Source organism: Chelmon rostratus, chromosome 2, assembly GCF_017976325.1.
Source record: "Chelmon rostratus isolate fCheRos1 chromosome 2, fCheRos1.pri, whole genome shotgun sequence".
NCBI classification, from domain to species: Eukaryota; Metazoa; Chordata; class Actinopteri; order Chaetodontiformes; family Chaetodontidae; genus Chelmon; species Chelmon rostratus.
Genome location: NC_055659.1, coordinates 15,955,120 through 15,973,701, shown reverse-complemented (window position 1 = coordinate 15,973,701; position 18,582 = coordinate 15,955,120). Strand labels below are relative to the sequence as shown.

At 38.3% G+C, this 18,582-nt stretch overlaps 1 protein-coding gene across 9 annotated transcripts; it reads left to right on the top strand.

Moving 5' to 3' along the window:
- Positions 1-3,272: 3,272 nt before the first annotated feature.
- On the top strand, positions 3,273-17,570 carry LOC121624501. 9 transcript variants are annotated; one of them, XM_041962240.1, is made up of 13 exons: positions 3,273-3,390; positions 3,619-3,645; positions 3,770-4,066; positions 4,313-4,609; positions 4,856-5,152; positions 5,899-5,949; positions 6,085-6,105; positions 6,546-6,647; positions 7,387-7,405; positions 8,072-8,112; positions 8,208-8,224; positions 8,365-8,405; positions 8,696-9,110. In XM_041962240.1, coding segments are annotated over exons 1-13 (1,245 nt in total). In that variant the 5' UTR covers positions 3,273-3,356; the 3' UTR covers positions 8,697-9,110. The 9 variants fall into 9 exon arrangements, with proteins under 9 accessions (XP_041818174.1, XP_041818165.1, XP_041818193.1 ...); XM_041962231.1 differs by having other exon boundaries at positions 6,543-6,647; XM_041962259.1 differs by lacking the exon at positions 5,899-5,949.
- Positions 17,571-18,582: the final 1,012 nt, after the last annotated feature.

The window sequence follows — 18,582 nt, the reverse complement described above, 5'->3', positions numbered from 1 at the left end:
ACGTGAGCAAGTTACGGGCAGGTGCAGCTGATCTACAATCAACACAACTCTCTCCAGCGGCAGCAGGGAGATGTCCTCCAGTATTCACTCAGCCTCCCATAAATGACGACAGTAGACCACTACTCAGCGCCGGATCGTAGAATATCAGCAGTTAGTTAACCCTGTCTTGCTCAGTTTAAGCCTGTTGTTGCTCATTCCGCCTGGCTAATTGTTTCTCTCTGTTCTGCTCAGCTTCAACATTCTCCGCTGCCTGTTGCCACTCTGGACCTGCATTGTCTCAGCTGCTCACCCCTCCTGGAAAAGACCCTTGGCATTCATCTCTCTCCTTCTGCTGCACCTGCCCGGACATACTCACCTCCATCTCTTAGACCTGCCTCGCTGCCTCACCACCCACCTTCTTCCTGCCATATTCTGACAAAGTCTGTAAGAAATAGAGCCTTGTTATTTTAAGAGACCCAGGTTAGTTAGTCTTGTGTTTTACTGTTAGTTCTGTTAGTCAGGTTAGTATTTTTCCACTTTGTCCTCTCGTGGGCACTAAAGAATTATAGTTTCCCAGTTTTGTTGTACCTGGAAGAATCATTTGTTGTTGAATAAACCCCTTTTTTGTACGCTCTGTCTGCCGTGTCGTTGTCCGCACTTGAACCTCTGAACCAGATTCGTAACAGTGTTCAGCGCTCCAAAGTCAATTTGAAACGCAAACATTGTTTTTCTTGCATCTTTATCACTTTGCTTTCTTATGTTCAAGTTGTTTATAGTGGCCTGTTTTGGACTGCCTTTTCAGGATTTTACCTTTGCTTGCCTCATTATCCTGTGAGACCTTTGTGCTTTTGGATTGTTGCATGAATAAATTACTTGAACTGCACCAGCTCCAACTTTGTAGTCTGCATTTGGTTCGTTGTCCTTGTATTTCTTGTTTCTATGTGCACAAGTGTAACATTTTCAGGAAATATTTGACGCAGCTGCATATTTATCACTTGAGCAGTGTTTACATATCGAGAAGACAATAAAACAACCACACAAGACCTGCAAGACCTACATACAGAAACTGCAAGTAAACCACACGTGTGGGAGACTACCACTCCACTGAGACATAGAAAATCCCTCTGCTTGTGTCTATCAAGCTTTTTGATCAAAATATTAAATGAGAAGTGATGTTGTAGAATTGTTCTCTTAACTGCTGCTTCATTTGGGTTTGGCTTAAAGGTTAACTTGAAAGTATATTTCTGTCCAAGATGCATTCTTCTAAGGAATTTATTATTTCTACAAATTTTGCAATAAAACACCAAACTTCATGTCATTTTAACCCCCAGAAGGGTGTTCATCTGCTGCTTGTTTCATAGATAAACTATCCTCTCACTGTGTGTGTCTTTGTCACTTGCAGGTTCTGAGGAAGAGGCAAGGCAGGAGTCTCAAAAGGAGAATGTAAGTCTGACATGAGGTACAATGTTTGATATATTTGTCATATATATTAATAGATGTTACAGATGTTTTTCTTCTTCTCTTCCCAGTATGACACATACCATTTGTACTCCACCATCTCTGAGGAGCCAGCTTCACCAGCCCTGAAGGACGTGGTGTACAGCAGCGTGCAGGCACACTGAAATGCAAACTGTTTTACACCTTAAGAAGAGGAGACAGCCTAAAGAAGTGTTAGAAATGTAAAGCTGTTTGAAGCTGTCTATAATCTAGACCAGGGGTCGGCAGCCCGCGGCTCTTTCATCCCTCTGATGAGGCTCCTGAAAATAATTAATGGGCATTTAATTAAAATGTATTTTATTTTTGTTCGAGAAGGACTCAAATAGACATTGAGCATTTTACTAGAAAGAACCTTCAACCCGTACTTCAAAATGTTTTTGTTGCATGCAAAAATGTCATTTAGTTTTCTCTGCAGTTGTTCAGTGATTTCATAAATGCAACACATTATAGTTTGTTTGTACATCGTATCCACTCAAAAAAACATTATATGCAGCCTTATTTTATTTTACACGTCAAAAAGGTTTTGTTGCTCCAAGTGTTTTCTATACTGTGGAAAACGGGTCCAAATGGCTCCTTGAGTGATAAAGGTTGCTGACCCCTGTTCCAGACTAATGTTACACTGGTGGTGTGTCATTCTCAAACCAAAGTTCCCCAAGTTTTACAGCCAGATCCGATTTTAAGTTGCAATAGTTCACTTTACTCCTGTTTGTAATTTTGTCTCGTTTTCTAACGTGTTTCCTGTTTAATCTTGATCATGTTTTTTTGAAAGTGGGTATATTTTGTGTGAGACTTCTTTGACTACTCACTATCAGTAAATTTACATGCATTTACAACTTACTGCTAATGGACATACAACGTATGTTTCTCCCATTAACAGCATACTTTGTATTTCCTTTATTGTTCAGACTGGTTTTATATTCTGTATAAAACCTACATGAATATATGCATATATTTTTGACAGTGAGTCTCCTTTCATATCATTAATTTTTCAAGTATTTTATCTTGACTTTAACCCTATAATGCCGTGGGTATCATATTTGATACATGCATTTCTGAAACGTTTTGCATTACCATATGGTAAAGACTTTGCTCAAAACGATACAAACAAAATAACATATTTGCTAATTTAAAAAAACAACAACATTTTTTTATTGTTGAAGGGCCAAATAAAGTCTTCAAATTCCAAAAAATAGAATTTTCTGTCCATTATTTCTTGGGTCAGGCATTATACGGTTAAATGAATCTGTTTGGCTTCAGTTTTATCATAAAGTTTCTCCAAAAACACTAAAAAAAGATGATGACATTTGAAGGATCTTTACTTTATGTAGTGTACTAGTCCAAATGTAATTTTTCTGAACCAGTGAGAGAACAGTGTGGTAGATTTGATCAAAATTTACAGGACCACATGTACTGTGGCTTTATAAATGTGTTGCTGTGGCCTTCCTACAGTGCACATGATAGCCCATATTATTCAAGTAAAATAAAGTTGTTAAGCAGCACATGACAACAATTTGCTGCTAATTTTGTGTACTACTCGTACAAAAAATGACAAAATACATTGTTTTTATGTTAATATGTTTTTGTGCCTTCAAGAAACAGATAGTATGACCCCTATGACTCCAAAATCTGGTGATGAATTAACAGGTAGACTAAAGTCGTATTATTGCATTACCATGCTAACATGCTTTGCTGTGGATGTTTTAAAAACATTTGTTGCTGTGTGCATACTGGGTTTGAGTGTCTGTCAGTTTAATTGTCTTCTGATGCTTGCTGTGGTTTTCCTGAGAACAAGTTCTGCAGAATGTCACTCCGGTGTGTCAAAGTCCACGTAGTCTCACAAACTCGTGTCGTCTTGGACATTCACATTATTCAGCTTCATCATGGCTGGACAGCTGCTGTTAGTCGTCCTCATGTGTAAGTTGAGCCTCTTGTCACTTTCTTTGATTATAAATGTAGGCAGTTACAGTGCAGGTCCATTTTATTTGCAAAGTCCACATTGATGTGTAATGTTAGCTCATCATGTATTTTATCAGCATGTTTTTAATTGCACTTTTCTATCAGGTTGAGAGTAATACAGCATTAATTGAACTTTACTGTTTACTTTTTGATTTATTATCTTGTTCACACATTTTTCTCCAACAGATTCCTTCGCTGAAATGAAAGCACAAGGTCAGTCCCAGAGTTTAACATTCAATTTCATGGCTGTTGTTAACACAATATGGACAGGTTTGTATAACATATACTAACACATAGCAACATATAACACACTGTACATGTACTTCTCCATTTTCAGCTCTTCCTCCACCTACACTGACAGTGAATCCATCGGTGATCACAGAGACAGACTCCGTCACACTGAACTGTCAGACTCCAACATCTGTTTCTGTGTCTCAGTGTTATTTCTACACTGTAAGTGGAGGAAATGTCAGAGGCTTCTCTTGTCAGCAGACACTGACAGGAACATATCTGCTGAAGATGACAAGTCAGAGTTCACCTGCTGAGGTTAAAATGAAATGTTTTTACACTGAAAAGCTTGGAGAGTTAGATTCTCAATCTCCACACAGTGACACGTCCTCCATCATCATACACAGTGAGTGACTGCTTTTCTTTGTCTTTCATATGTTTTCATATAGTTTAAGTTGCAGTATCAGTAAAGTGAGTGAACACTGCTTCTTGTTACAGCATGAGCTCAAACAGCAAAGTGGTTCTTGACATCAGGTTTTCAGATGAAGATGTTTAATGGGCATCCTCTGCCATTATAGATCTATAATCAGAAATGCTTTCAATTAAGATTTTCCAACATGTTGTTTAATCCAATATGTGCTTAAATTTTCAGCTCTTCCTCCACCTACACTGACAGTGAATCCATCAATGATCACAGAGACAGACTCCGTCACAATGAACTGTCAGACTCCATCATCTGTTTCTGTGTCTCAGTGTTATTTCTACACTGTAAATGGAGGAAATGTCAGGATCTTCTCCTGTCAGCAGACACTGACAGGAACGTATCTGCTGAAGATGACACACCAGAGTTCACCTGCTGAGGTTAAAGTGAAATGTTATTACACTGTAATGTTTGGAGAGTTCAATTCTCAATCTCCACACAGTGACACGTCCTCCATCATCATAAACAGTGAGTGACTGCTTTTCTTTGTCTTTCATATGTTTTCATATAGTTTAAGTTGCAGTATCAGTAAAGTGAGTGAACACTGCTTCTTGTTACAGCATGAGCTCAAACAGCAAAGTGGTTCTTGACATCAGGTTTTCAGATGAAGATGTTTAATGGGCATCCTCTGCCATTATAGATCTATAATCAGAAACGCTTTCAAATAAAATTTTCCAACATGTTGTTTAATCCGACATGTGCTTACATTTTCAGCTCTTCCTCCACCTACACTGACAGTAAATCCATCGATGATCACAGAGACAGACTCAGTCACACTGAACTGTCAGACTCCAACATCTGTTTCTGTGTCTCAGTGTTATTTCTACACTGTAAATGGAGGAAATGTCAGGATCTTCTCCTGTCAGCAGACACTGACAGGAACATATCTGCTGAAGATGACACATCAGAGTTCACCTGCTGAGGTTAAAGTGAAATGTTATTACACTGTAAAGCTTGGAGGGACAAAATCTCTATCTCCATACAGTGACACGTCCTCCATCTTCATACACAGTGAGTGTGACTGTTTCTTCTGATATTATTGTGTCTTGTGCAAGAAAAGTGCTGTGGTGTTATGCTTCATGCGTAAATTTGTCTTCAGGGCTTTCAAACCAAAACAGAAGGCGAAACACTGAATTAAGACCCTCCGTTCCTGTTAAAATGCCAAATGTGGGCGGTGACACACATATGATCTCTGTTTGATAAATTCTGTTTTTTGTGTCAGAATATTTGTTATTCTCAGCAATGATAGATTAGATTACACATTATTACATTATTGTCCAACATATTAGAAACTCACATCAGATGGCAGAGAAATATTATTTTAGCTGTTAAACATGATGTCTGTGGGGTTTTATCGCAGAAGACTTTGTGTACATTTCTGCTCTGTTTGAAACCACAGACCTTTTTCGAAGTGTGCTTAATAGCAGACGCGCACATTATATTTATTGACTTTTAATTCATCTTTTGAGTGACTCACACTGATTCATTAAACAATGTTGATATGTATAATATACATATCACATATAAAACATTCAACATGCTAAATGATTACTGTGTTAGTGTGTGATGGAAATGCAGTTGCTTATACATTTGTGAATTATGCCTTCCTACAGTGCACATGATAGCCCATATTATTCAAGTAAAATAAAGTTGTTAAGCAGCACATGACAACAATTTGCGGCTAATTTTGTGTACTACTAGTACAAAAAATGACAAAATACATTTTTTTAATGTTAATATGTTTTTGTGCCTTCAAGAAACAGATAGTATGACCCCTATGACTCCAGAATCTGGTGATGAATTAACAGGTAGACTAAAGTCGTATTATTGCATTACCACGCTAACATGCTTTGCTGTGGATGTTTTAAAAACATTTGTTGCTGTGTGCATACTGGGTTTGAGTGTTAGTACTCCTGGCATTAAATAAAGCTCTGTCTCTGCAGCCCCTCTGGAAACAGCTTCAGGTGAGTATAATTCTTCACATATACAAGACTGCATATCCTGATATCAACATAAAAAAACAGTCTATAGTGACATCATCTATTCGTTTGGGAATCTGACACACTTTGCAACAGGTTAGCTGGAGGTGTTAAAAATTACACACTTCAGAAACAGGGTGTCAAATGTTTGATGTATCTAAAGAAATGTTGTATTTTAAAGCTGAAAATGGTCACGCTCTCATCTTCAGGAGACACACACAGTACACTGATATAGTGATAGAAAGTCCACAGTGAATTCATACATTTTGAATAATTTTATTTCTTAACATGGCCTCAACTTACTCACAGTGATTAAATTATGCATAGAACCTAATTTACTCAGTGAATTCAGTAACAAAGCAATGCTTTGCTTTCCATTTCATATCTTCATGGTTTTCTTGTTTATGGCTGGTGTCTCACAGCAGAAATGTGGACCTGGAGGTTGCCTGTCGCTGTGGCTGGTTGTGGAGCAACTGTGGGAATCATCTTACTGATTTCAGCAGTTTTCTGGAATAAAGGAAAAAGTGGTGAGAACTATGTTTCTTTGTCTGATAAAGTCAGAATGTGTTTTTGTTTGTGTGTTCACATGTACTGTTTAATACAGAAGTGTAAAGTTTCTTGACAAAAATCCAAACTCCTCCTCATCTTATGTGTAAGGGATCATGTATAGTGACGTGAAGTGGAGCGAAGCACTATACATTATCCGGCTTAGGACACGGTTTACTACTAAAGCATTCAATAATGTGACACAGAATAGTGATTAAAATATATTTTTATTGATTTAAAATGAGCCTACTCTCGCCTGTCACCGCCCTCACTGTTCAGGCCGGCAGGCAGGAAAACTTATTTCTTTACAGTTATTCAGCAAAGTCATGTCAAATGTGGAGAAGTGACGGGATGCCCCAGATCTGAGAAAAGTAAATGAATAAAAGTCCTGCAGCGTTCAGCGTCATACATGAAAAAATCTGTCTCCAGTTTTGTCTCCACTAAGCAGTCTTTTAGCGTGTCCATGCTGTGTTTTTCTTGCTGTTTTTTTCGTGTCTGTCCGCTTCAATCTGGTCAATCTCTGTGTCCTCAAGTCGCCTTAATATGGCTTCACCTGTCGGTCCAACGTTGTTCTTTACTTTTCTTGTCTTTTTTACTGGAGACATGTCATTCTTCATAAAATAATAACTGCTGCATCCAGTATGTCTGTTTTATGATGGAGTTTTGAAACGTCCTGATATCAATAATCACTGGATTATTATTACTTTTCCCATTTTCCAGAAAAATGTGTTTCCAAAAGGTAAGAAATCTTATTTGTCAAATATCATTAGTTAGCTGGAGTGAGTACCAGTTATATATCTTCTCTTCCACCATTTCTATACATAGTTTCAGACATTCACTCTGGAAGCTGTGCAGGAGAACAAAGTCCTATTCTGACTGGCTCTGAGCTTGCAGATTAAATGCTTTGCTTGTGGACACTTGGCAATAAGATTCTGTGAGCGATGGTTCAAAAACTTGGAGCAGCAGTGATAATTCTGCTGAGAAAAAAAAACAGCTCCAGCACATTTAAAAGAAATTCAATTCAATTATAGCAAAGAGACTTCAGAGATCGCTGTAAACATTGATCCCAACAGATCCTCATTTAGTCAACAAAGTGATAAAACGTGAGTAGAAAGCATAAAAAGGAGGAGGTTGGGGTGCTGGAGCAAGCTGCAGCAGCAAATAGTCGCTGACATGAGTGAATCAGCAGAGTATTAGTGGCAACCGTCAGGTCCCAAAACCTCCATCTCACATTGTCCCAGCAGAACCTGAGATTCACACTTCTCAGGCACAACATTCAGAGATATTTGGGGAGAATAATACAGTCTACTCATTTGGAAGTGTGCACTCTGCTCTGTGTTCTTCTATATTGATGACACCCTTCTTCCCAATACCCGTTTTTCTACTTTGACTTTTTTATCCATAGTTTCTTTACATCAAATCCAAACTTCACTGGCAAATCAAAAGGTATGTTGCTCATTTGAGTGCAATTTACACATTGATGTGTCATTTACATTTTTCTTGTTAAAATGTATGATGTTATATTTCTGCTTCTGTTTTAGATGACAGGAACTATATGGTGAGTGTCAATAGTGAGAGTGAGTTGACATTAAAACTCCTTCTTCTACCATAATGTTTTCTTTCATGCAGTGATATTCTGTGTTGGATAATCTGCTCTCACTCTCCCCTCCCTCTGTCATTTCATGAAATAATCTGCAGGTTGATTATGATGAAACCTACAGTACCGTCACTTATGAATGGTGAGCTGCTTTCCTCTTCCTGAGTTTAGTGTAAGGATCTTACACAGGCTGATTCACCACTTGGTGGTGCAAGTTCTGCTAAAATGCTTCAAAGTCAGCAGCATTTGAGCAGACATGAGCTGCCATAACAGGTGCAATCATAAAAAAATGTGTGAATTCTCTGAAAAAAAAAGGTGGTTCTGTGACATGTGAGGAAAACTGTGCAACTGTACCATCTTGATGAATACAGAATGCTGGCAAACAATGTCACTGAGGGAAGTCGAGTCATGTATGTTTCTTTCTGTTCATAGAGTGACAACAGCAGCACCGCAGAGGATGCAGCTACATCAGCCCTCAGAGACAAAGTGTTCAGCGCTCCACAAACATTGTTTTTCTTGCATCTTTATCGCTTTGCTTTCTGATGTTCAAGTTGTTTATAGTTGCCTGTTTTGGACTGCCTTTCCAGGATTTGACCTTTGCTTGCCTCATCATTCTGTGAGACCTTTGTGCTTTTGGATTTTTGCATGAATAAATTTCTTGAACTGCACCAGCTCCAACTTTGTAGTCTGCATTTGGGTTTTTGCCCTTGTATTTCTTGTTTCTGTGCACAAGTGTAACATTTTCAGGAAATATTTGACGCAGCTGCATATTTATCACTTGAGCAGTGTTTACATATCGAGAAGACAATAAAACAACCACACGAGACCTGCAAGACCTACATACAGAAACTGCAAGTAAACCACACGTGTGGGAGACTACCACTCCACTGAGACATAGAAAATCCCTCTGCTTGTGTATCAAGCTTTTTGATCAAAATATTAAATGAGAGGAGATGTTGTAGAATTGTTCTCTTAACTGCTGCTTCATTTGGTTTTGGCTTAAAGGTAAACTCGAAAGTGTATTTCTGTCCAAAGTGCATTCTTCTAAGGAATTTATTATTTCTCCAGATTTTGCAATAAAACGCCAAACTTCATGTCGTTTTAGCCCCAGAAGGGTGTTCATCTGCTGCTTGTTTCATGGGAAACTATCCTCTTACTGTGTGTGTCTTTGTCACAAGCAGGTTCTGAGGAAGAGACAAGGCAGGAGTCTCAAAATGAGAATGTAAGTCTGACATGAGGTACAATGTTTGATATATTTGTCATATATATTAATAGATGCTACAGATGTTTTTCTTCTTCTCTTCCCAGTATGACACATACCATTTGTACTCCAACATCTCTGAGGAGCCAACTTCACCAGGCCTGAAGGACATGATGTACAGCAGCGTGCAGCCACACTGAAATGCAAACTGTTTTACACCGTATAAAGAGGAGGCAGTAGAAGTGTTAGAAGTGTAAAGCTGTTTGAAGCTGTCGTCTATAATCTAGACCAGGGGTCGGCAACCCGCGGCTCTGGAGCCGCATGTGGCTCTTTCATCCCTCTGATGAGGCTCCTGAAAATAATTAATGAGCATTTAATTAAAATATATTTTATTTTAGTTTGTTCATTTTTAAACAAATCACTCGTCCCTCTCAGATGACAGCTTACGATCCTGTGTAAAGATGAAGGTGACGGCATGCAGCCCTGATGTGCAGACAATAGTTGCAATAGTTCACTTTACTCCTGTTTGTTATTTTGTCTCGTTTTCTAACGTGTTTTCTGTTTAATCTTGATCATGTTTTTTGAAAGTGGATACATTTTGTGTGAGACTTCTTTGACTACTCACTATCAGTAAATTTACATGCATTTACAACTTACTGCTAATGGACGTACACGTATGTTTCTCCCATTAACAGCATACTTTCTGTACTTTCTTTGTATTGTTCAGACTGCTGTTATATTCTGTATAAAACCTACATAAATATATACATTTAATTTTGTCAGTGAGTCTCCTTTCATACCATTAATTGTTCAAGGTCAGATACTACACTAACTAGCATCACACCACACTCCATGGCATTTTCCTGCTGAAGACAAAGTCATTTGTGATACATATGGATCTGTACAGGGTCAAATATTAAATAATAACATGGTGAATGTAGTCTTACTCCTGTTTAACTGGGAAAGACAGCAGTGAATGCTGATAGATGTGAACTGGCTTTGTTGTTGGACAAGTTGGGTCTATAATTCATAGCTTTATCCTGATATCCTGATCATGGTAACACAGTACCTGAAAGTCACTACTGAGATCTGGGAATGCCACAGAATGACTACAGTAAAGTCAGAGAGGGCAGGAATCATGAGTGGTCAGACAACTTTATTGAGAAGTGAAACTGGTCTGTGAACTAGCAGTTTGACTTCTTTCCATGTTGGATGTTTTTTTTTTTTAACAATATCACTACATTCCCATGTCTCAGCAATTCACTTGGTGAGTACAGCCAGCAAAATAATATTATACATTAACCACAGACCCAAATTAATAAAATCATGATACATAATTTGTATTGTAACTGAGTCAGAAATACTCAGAAATAAATTAGGTCCATATTGCACGATTTCCTTTGCAAAGTGTCTGTTGTATAAATTGGTTGAGGCCCACATGAATGTAAAGTGGTTTTGAAATTGATGAAAGATAAAAACGCAGTTTACACAAACATAAACCATAATGGCTCATCCGGCCTTATTGCACATTTTATTTCAAATCACAATTGTGAAATGTCTTGAAAAATATCGAAAACAACAGTTTTTTTTGTATGCATTTGTTTTTCTGAATGTAATCATGTTCATTTACATGTTTGCAGGTTTGAGCTGTTTTAAAACAGGGCTGAATACTGTATTTTATTTTTACTTTAAATGAATCTGGCTTCAGTTTTATCATAAAGTTTATTCAAAACACTAAAAAAGATGATGACATGTGAAGGATTTTTACTTCATGTAGTGTACATATGCCACTAGTCCAAGTGTAATTCTTCTGAACAGTTAGACAACAGTGTGGTAGATTTGATCAAAATATACAGGACCACATGTACTGTGGCTTTATAAATGTGTTGCTGTGGCCTGTCTGTCAGTTTAATTGTCTTCTGATGCTTGCTGTGGTTTTCCTGAGAACAAGTTCTGCAAAATGACGCCGTGTGTCAAAGTCCACGTAGTCTCACAAACTCGTGTCGTCTTGGACATTCACATTATTCAGCTTCATCATGGCTGGACAGCTGCTGTTAGTCGTCCTCATGTGTAAGTTGAGCCTCTTGTCACTTTCTTTGATTATAAATGTAGGCAGTTACAGTGCAGGTCCATTTTATTTGCAAAGTCCACATTGATGTGTAATGTTAGCTCATCATGTATTTTATCAGCATGTTTTTAATTGCACTTTTCTATCAGGTTGAGAGTAATACAGCATTAATTGAACTTCACTGTTTACTTTTTCATTTATTATCTTGTTCACACATTTTTCTCCAACAGATTCCTTCGCTGAAATGAAAACACAAGGTCAGTCCCAGAGTTTAACATTCAATTTCATGGCTGTTGTTAACACAATATGGACAGGTTTGTATAACATATACTAACACATAGCAACATATAACACACTGTACATGTACTTCTCCATTTTCAGCTCTTCCTCCACCTAAACTGACAGTGAATCCATCGGTGATCACAGAGACAGACTCCGTCACACTGACCTGTCAGACTCCAACATCTGTTTCTGTGTCTCAGTGTTATTTCTACACTGTAAATGGAGGAAATGTCAGGATCTTCTCCTGTCAGCAGACACTGACAGGAACATATCTGCTGAAGATGACAAGTCAGAGTTCACCTGCTGAGGTTAAGGTGAAATGTTTTTACACTGTAAAGCTTGGAGAGTTAGATTCTCAATCTCCACACAGTGACACGTCCTCCATCATCATACACAGTGAGTGACTGCTTTTCTTTGTCTTTCATATGTTTTCATATAGTTTAAGTTGCAGTATCAGTAAAGTGAGTGAACACTGCTTCTTGTTACAGCATGAGCTCAAACAGCAAAGTGGTTCTTGACATCAGGTTTTCAGATGAAGATGTTTAATGGGCATCCTCTGCCATTATAGATCTATAATCAGAAATGCTTTCAAATAAGATTTTCCAACATGTTGTTTAATCCAATATGTGCTTAAATTTTCAGCTCTTCCTCCACCTACACTGACAGTGAATCCATCAATGATCACAGAGACAGACTCCGTCACACTGAACTGTCAGACTCCATCATCTGTTTCTGTGTCTCAGTGTTATTTCTACACTGTAAATGGAGGAAATGTCAGGATCTTCTCCTGTCAGCAGACACTGACAGGAACATATCTGCTGAAGATGACACATCAGAGTTCACCTGCTGAGGTTAAAGTGAAATGTTATTACACTGTAAAGCTTGGAGAGTTCAATTCTCTATCTCCATACAGTGACACGTCCTCCATCTTCATACACAGTGAGTGTGACTGTTTCTTCTGATATTATTGTGTCTTGTGCAAGAAAAGTGCTGTGGTGTTATGCTTCATGCGTAAATTTGTCTTCAGGGCTTTCAAACCAAAACAGAAGGCGAAACACTGAATTAAGACCCTCCGTTCCTGTTAAAATGCCAAATGTGGGCGGTGACAACATATGATCTCTGTTTGATAAATTCTGTTTTTTGTGTCAGAATATTTGTTATTCTCAGCAATGATAGATTAGATTACACATCATTACATTATTGTCCAACATATTAGAAACTCACATCAGATGGTACAGAATTATTACTTTAGCTGTTAAACATGATGTCTGTGGGGTTTTATCACAGAAGACTTTGTGTACATTTCTGCTCTGTTTGAAACCACAGACCTTTTTCGAAGTGTGCTTAATAGCAGACGCGCACATTATATTTATTGACTTTTAATTCATCTTTTGAGTGACTCACACTGATTCATTAAACAATGTTGATATGTATAATATACATATCACATATAAAACATTCAACATGCTAAATGATTACTGTGTTAGTGTGTGATGGAAATGCAGTTGCTTATACATTTGTGAATTATGCCTTCCTACAGTGCACATGATAGCCCATATTATTCAAGTAAAATAAAGTTGTTAAGCAGCACATGACAACAATTTGCTGCTAATTTTGTGTACTACTAGTACAAAAAATGACAAAATACATTTTTTTAATGTTAATATGTTTTTGTGCCTTCAAGAAACAGATAGTATGACCCCTATGACTCCAAAATCTGGTGATGAATTAACAGGTAGACTAAAGTCATATTATTGCATTACCATGCTAACATGCTTTGCTGTGGATGTTTTAAAAACATTTGTTGCTTTGTGCGTACTAGGTTTGAGTGTTAGTACTCCTGGCATTCAAGAAAGCTCTGTCTCTGCAGCCCCTCTGGAAACAGCTTCAGGTGAGTATAATTCTTCACACATACAGGACTGCATATCCTGATATCAACATAAAAAAACAGTCTATAGTGACATCATCTATTCGTTTGGGAATCTGACACACTTTGCAACAGGTTAGCTGGAGGTGTTAAAAATTACACACTTCAGAAACAGGGTGTCAAATGTTTGATGTATCTAAAGAAATTTTGTATTTTAAAGCTGAAAATGGTCACGCTCTCATCTTCAAGAGACACACACAGTACACTGATGTAGTGATAGAAAGTCTGCAGTGAATTAATAAATTTTAAATAATTGTAATTCTTAACATGGCCTCAGCTTGCTCACAGTGATTCAATTATGTTTAGAACCTAATTTACTCAGTGAAATTATATCAGTAACAAATCAATGCTTTGCTTTCCATTTTATATCTTCCTGCTTTTCTGTGAATGTTGTGAGAAGCAAACTGACACTGTGTAGGACTTCATGGTTTCTTGTTTATGGCTGGTGTCTCACAGCAGAAATGTGGATCTGGACGTTGCCCGTCGCTGTGGCTGGTTGTGGAGCAACTGTGGGAATCATCTTACTGATTTCAGCAGTTTTGTGGAAGAAAAGAAAAGCTGGTGAGAACAATGTTGAATTTCTTTGCCTGATAAAGTCAGAATGTGCTTTTGTATGTGTGTTCACATGTACTGTTTAGAATGTCATGACAAAAATACAAACTTCTCCTCATATTATATTATTAATAATATATAGTGTTATATATTGTATAACAGTTTGCTTTAGGATTTAATATATGTAACCTTTGGAAGGTACTCACTGGGGGGGGGGGGGGGCGGACCCCCCTTGGTAGTGCCTCTGGCCGTCATAAATTATTGATACACACACACAGTTATTTATACACACACACTTGCATTAACTGAGTTTCCATGTCAGGATTTCCTTCTTCTCTATGAATTATTTCAGACAAACTGTCACTCTGGAACAATTATACTTTGTCTGGTGCTAGCAGCTCCACAGCAGCAACAAGGTGAAAGAGGTGTCAGCTTCTTAGCTATTTGCTTGCTCACCACAGAACCTGCCTGCATAACACTGTCTTTGTCAGAACGTGGTCTTTTGAAAGCTGCTTGTTGGACATGAACTTCATCTAAGCGCGTTGATCCTTGCAGCTCATCCAGTTCAGCATGTTTCAAGCTGGAATGACTCTTGAGACTGTCTTGCTTGTCTTTTACTTCAACAACCTGTGAACCCCAGGTTCCTAGCTATCAGCACAAGCCTCAGCCCCAGAAGGAAGCAAGGCTCCCAAGAATGTTGAAGCTCCCTGTCATCCAGCTCCTTAGTCTCTTTTCTGCTGGACCTTGCTCAATAGCCAGACAGCCTCCAGACTGCTAGCCTCCAGCTGATTGAGCAGTTGACTAGCATGAAACCAGCCAGTGGCTCTCAGCTGCCCAGCCAGTGACTTTCAGGTGCCCAGCTCCTGGCAGTGTTGCCCAGTGCCATGGAGGTTGAGCTGCCCTGCGCCTTGGAGGTCCAGCTGTCCATCACCGAGGTCTCTCTGGTTTCTGGTTCGCTTACCATCAAGTCAACCCCTGGGTTTGTCGACACCACATCTGCTCCTGGTTCTCAGTTGACGATCGGACCAACATTGGTTGTGATCTCCAGCCACGTCATCAGGTTCTGGAGGGTCCTCCCTGCGGGTCTTCTGCCCAACCTCCAAAGTGGTTCCACCCATGTGTCCTAGCACTTGGTCGCCCTCTTGAGCAGTTCAACCCATCTGTCCGGCTCCAAAGCCTCCAGGCCACCTATGTGAGGCACCCTGCTTCACCATTGTCCAGATCCCAGACCACCTGCCTGAGATTTCAAACGCAGCCCCTGTCCAGCCGACCATTCTTCTCCCAGGACACTTGCTTTTCCTATCGTTTATTTTTAGTGAATTTGGATTTTGTTAGTTTCCCCCAACCTTGCCTGTTGTCAGAATTTGATTTCTTCCCAGCTCTCTTTTGTATTTGTTTGTGCTTTTGAAGTTTGCATGAATAAATTACTTGAACTGCACCAGCTCCAACTTTGTACTCTGCATTTGGGTCCTCGTATTTCTTGTTTCTATGTGCACAAGTGCAACACTTTCAGGAAATATTTGACCCAGCTGAGCAGTGTTCACATATCTCAAAGCTAATAAAACAACCACACAAGACCTGCATACATAAACTGCAAGTAAATCACACGTGTGGGAGACTACACTCCACTGAGACATAGAAAATCCCTCTGCTTGTGTCTAACACGCTTTTTGATCAAAATATCATATGAGAAGAGATGTTGTAGAATTGTTCTCTTAAGTGCTGCTTCATTTGGTTTTGGCTTAAAGGTTAACTTGAAAGTGTAGTTCTGTCCAAATATAATATGAGAAGAGATGTTGTAGAATTGTTCAGAATTTGCAATAAAACTTCATGGCATTTTAGCCCCAGAAGGGTGTTCATCTGCTGCTTGTTTCATAGGAAACTATCCTCTTACTGTGTGTGTCTGTGTCACAAGCAGGTTCTGAGGAAGAGACAAGGCAGGAGTCTCAAAATGAGAATGTAAGTCTGACATGAGGTACAATGTTTGATATATTTGTCATATATATTAATAGATGCTACAAATATTTTCTTCTTCTCCTCCCAGTATGACACATACCATTTGTACTCCACCATCTCTGAGGAGCCAGCTTCTACAGTCCTGAAGGACATGATGTACAGCAGCGTGCAGGCACACTGAAATGCAAACTGTTTTACACCGTATAAAGAGGAGACAGTCGAAGGAAGTGTTAGAAATGTAAAGTTTAAAGCTGACATCTATAATCTATTCTAGAGTCTAGATTATAGATGTCAGCAAGAATCAGGACATACAGCTAGTCTAGAATGTAGACTAATGTTACACTGCTGTGATGTCTTTCTCAGACCAAACCAAAGTTTCCCATGTTTAACAGCCAGATCCAATTTTAAGTTGTAATAGTTCATTTTACTCCTGTTTGTAAATTTTGTTTTGTTTTCTGACATGTTTCCTGTTTAATCTTGATCACCACACTCCATGGCATTTTCCTGCTGAAGACAAAGTCATTTGTGATACATATGGATCTGTACAGGGTCAAATATTAAATAATAACATGGTGAATGTAGGCTTACTCCTGTTGAACTGGGAAAGACAGCAGTGAATGCTGATAGATGTGAACTGGCTTTGTTGTTGGACAAGTTGGGTCTATAATTTATAGCTTTATCCCTCATTTCAACATATCATAATCAATCAGATCATGATGTCACAGTACCTGAAAGTGACTACTGAGATCTGGGAACACCACAGAATGACTACAGTAAGTCAGAGAGTGCAGGAAACATGAGTGGTCAGACCACTTTATTGAGAAGTGAAACTGGTCTGTGAACTGACAGTTTGACTTCTTTCCATGTTGGATGTCTTTTGAACAATATCACTACATTCCCATGTCTCAGCAATTCACTTGGTGAGTACAGCCAGCAAAATAATATTATAGATTAACCACAGACCCAGATTAATAAAATAATGATACATAATTTGTAGAAACAAATCTAAAGTGAGCCAGAATTACATTAGGTCAATGTTGCATGATTTCCTTTGCAAAGTGTCTGTTGTATAAATTGGTTGAGGCCCACATGAATGTAAAGTGGTTTTGTAATTGATGAAAGATAAGAACGCAGTTTACACAAACATAAACCATTATGGCTCATCCGGCCTTATTGCACATTTTATTTCAAATAACAATTGTGAAATGTCTTGAAAAATATCGAAAACAACAGTTTTTTTTTGTATGCATTTGTTTTTCTGAATGTAAACATGTTCATTTACATGTGTGCAGGTAATACATAATTTGTATTTGACCCACCTTCAGCAAAATAAACAAGTCTTAAGTGAGCCAGAATTACATTAGGTCCATATTTACAAAATGTAGGTTGTATAAATTATTTGAGGCCCAAAAGCATGACCCATTAATGGCTCATCCGGCCTTTCAAAAAGAAACAGTATATATGTAGTGGGAGAGGATCCAAATGAAAATAACAATTCTGAAATGTCTTTAAATGTAACATAACTTACATGTAACATGTAAAATAGCTTTGACAAAAATCTCAAAAGCTTTGTTGGCCAAGTTGCCTACACTTTTGAGAGCGGCCCGAACTTCAGCTTCCTCATTTTATCATTTCCTCTCAAGTCAAGCACAGGATGTCCAATATCACTGCAGAAAATTCAATGTTTTTTTGTATACATGCATTCCTGAATGTATTCATATTCATTTGCATGTGATTACACAGGATTGAGCTATTTCAAAAATATCTTTTTTGATGAGGACTGAATACTGTATTTAGGTATTTTATCTTGAGTTTAAATGAATCTGTTCGGCTTCAGTTTTATCATGAGGTTCATTCAAAAACAACAAAAAAAAGATCATGAGATGTTGACCTGCCATTCTGCTGCAGGTAAGCAAACAATGTATTGTATTATATGTATTGGAAGCAGACTAAATATGGCATTTATAGTAGTACACATTTTCATTTCATTCTCTGCTTGTAATCATTATTTTCATGTATTATTTTGCCTTCATTCATTCTTTATTTATGCAGAGATAGAAAGAAAGACACAGTAAAACGGTGCCGACAGGCAGCGACCACAACAAGCTGACTAGCTGCTAGCCTAGCATGCTACCACGCAGGCTTATCCTTCAGTATATGGAAGGGAAAAATGTAACTTCATTAGAAGACGAAGGCATGACTCTATTACTGTCATTAAGTGATCAGATAGACGAGTTAAAAAAAGAAAAATGAAGGAAAAACTGACACTCAGCCCAAACAGGCAGTATCTGAGCACCACCCCGTGGACGAAAGTGGTATTGCACCCAGTAATC

What these genes read in the sequence shown, in the direction of transcription:
- LOC121624501 (XM_041962194.1), top strand. Translation starts at nt 3,357, where the DNA reads ATGGCTGGACAGCTGCTGTTAGTCGTCCTCATGT. An exon ending in CGCTGAAATGAAAGCACAAG is followed by an intron (nt 3,646 to 3,769) that starts GTCAGTCCCAGA and finishes CTCCATTTTCAG; the next exon opens with CTCTTCCTCCACCTACACTG. An exon ending in ATCTGGTGATGAATTAACAG is followed by an intron (nt 13,550 to 13,636) that starts GTAGACTAAAGT and finishes TGTGCGTACTAG; the next exon opens with GTTTGAGTGTTAGTACTCCT.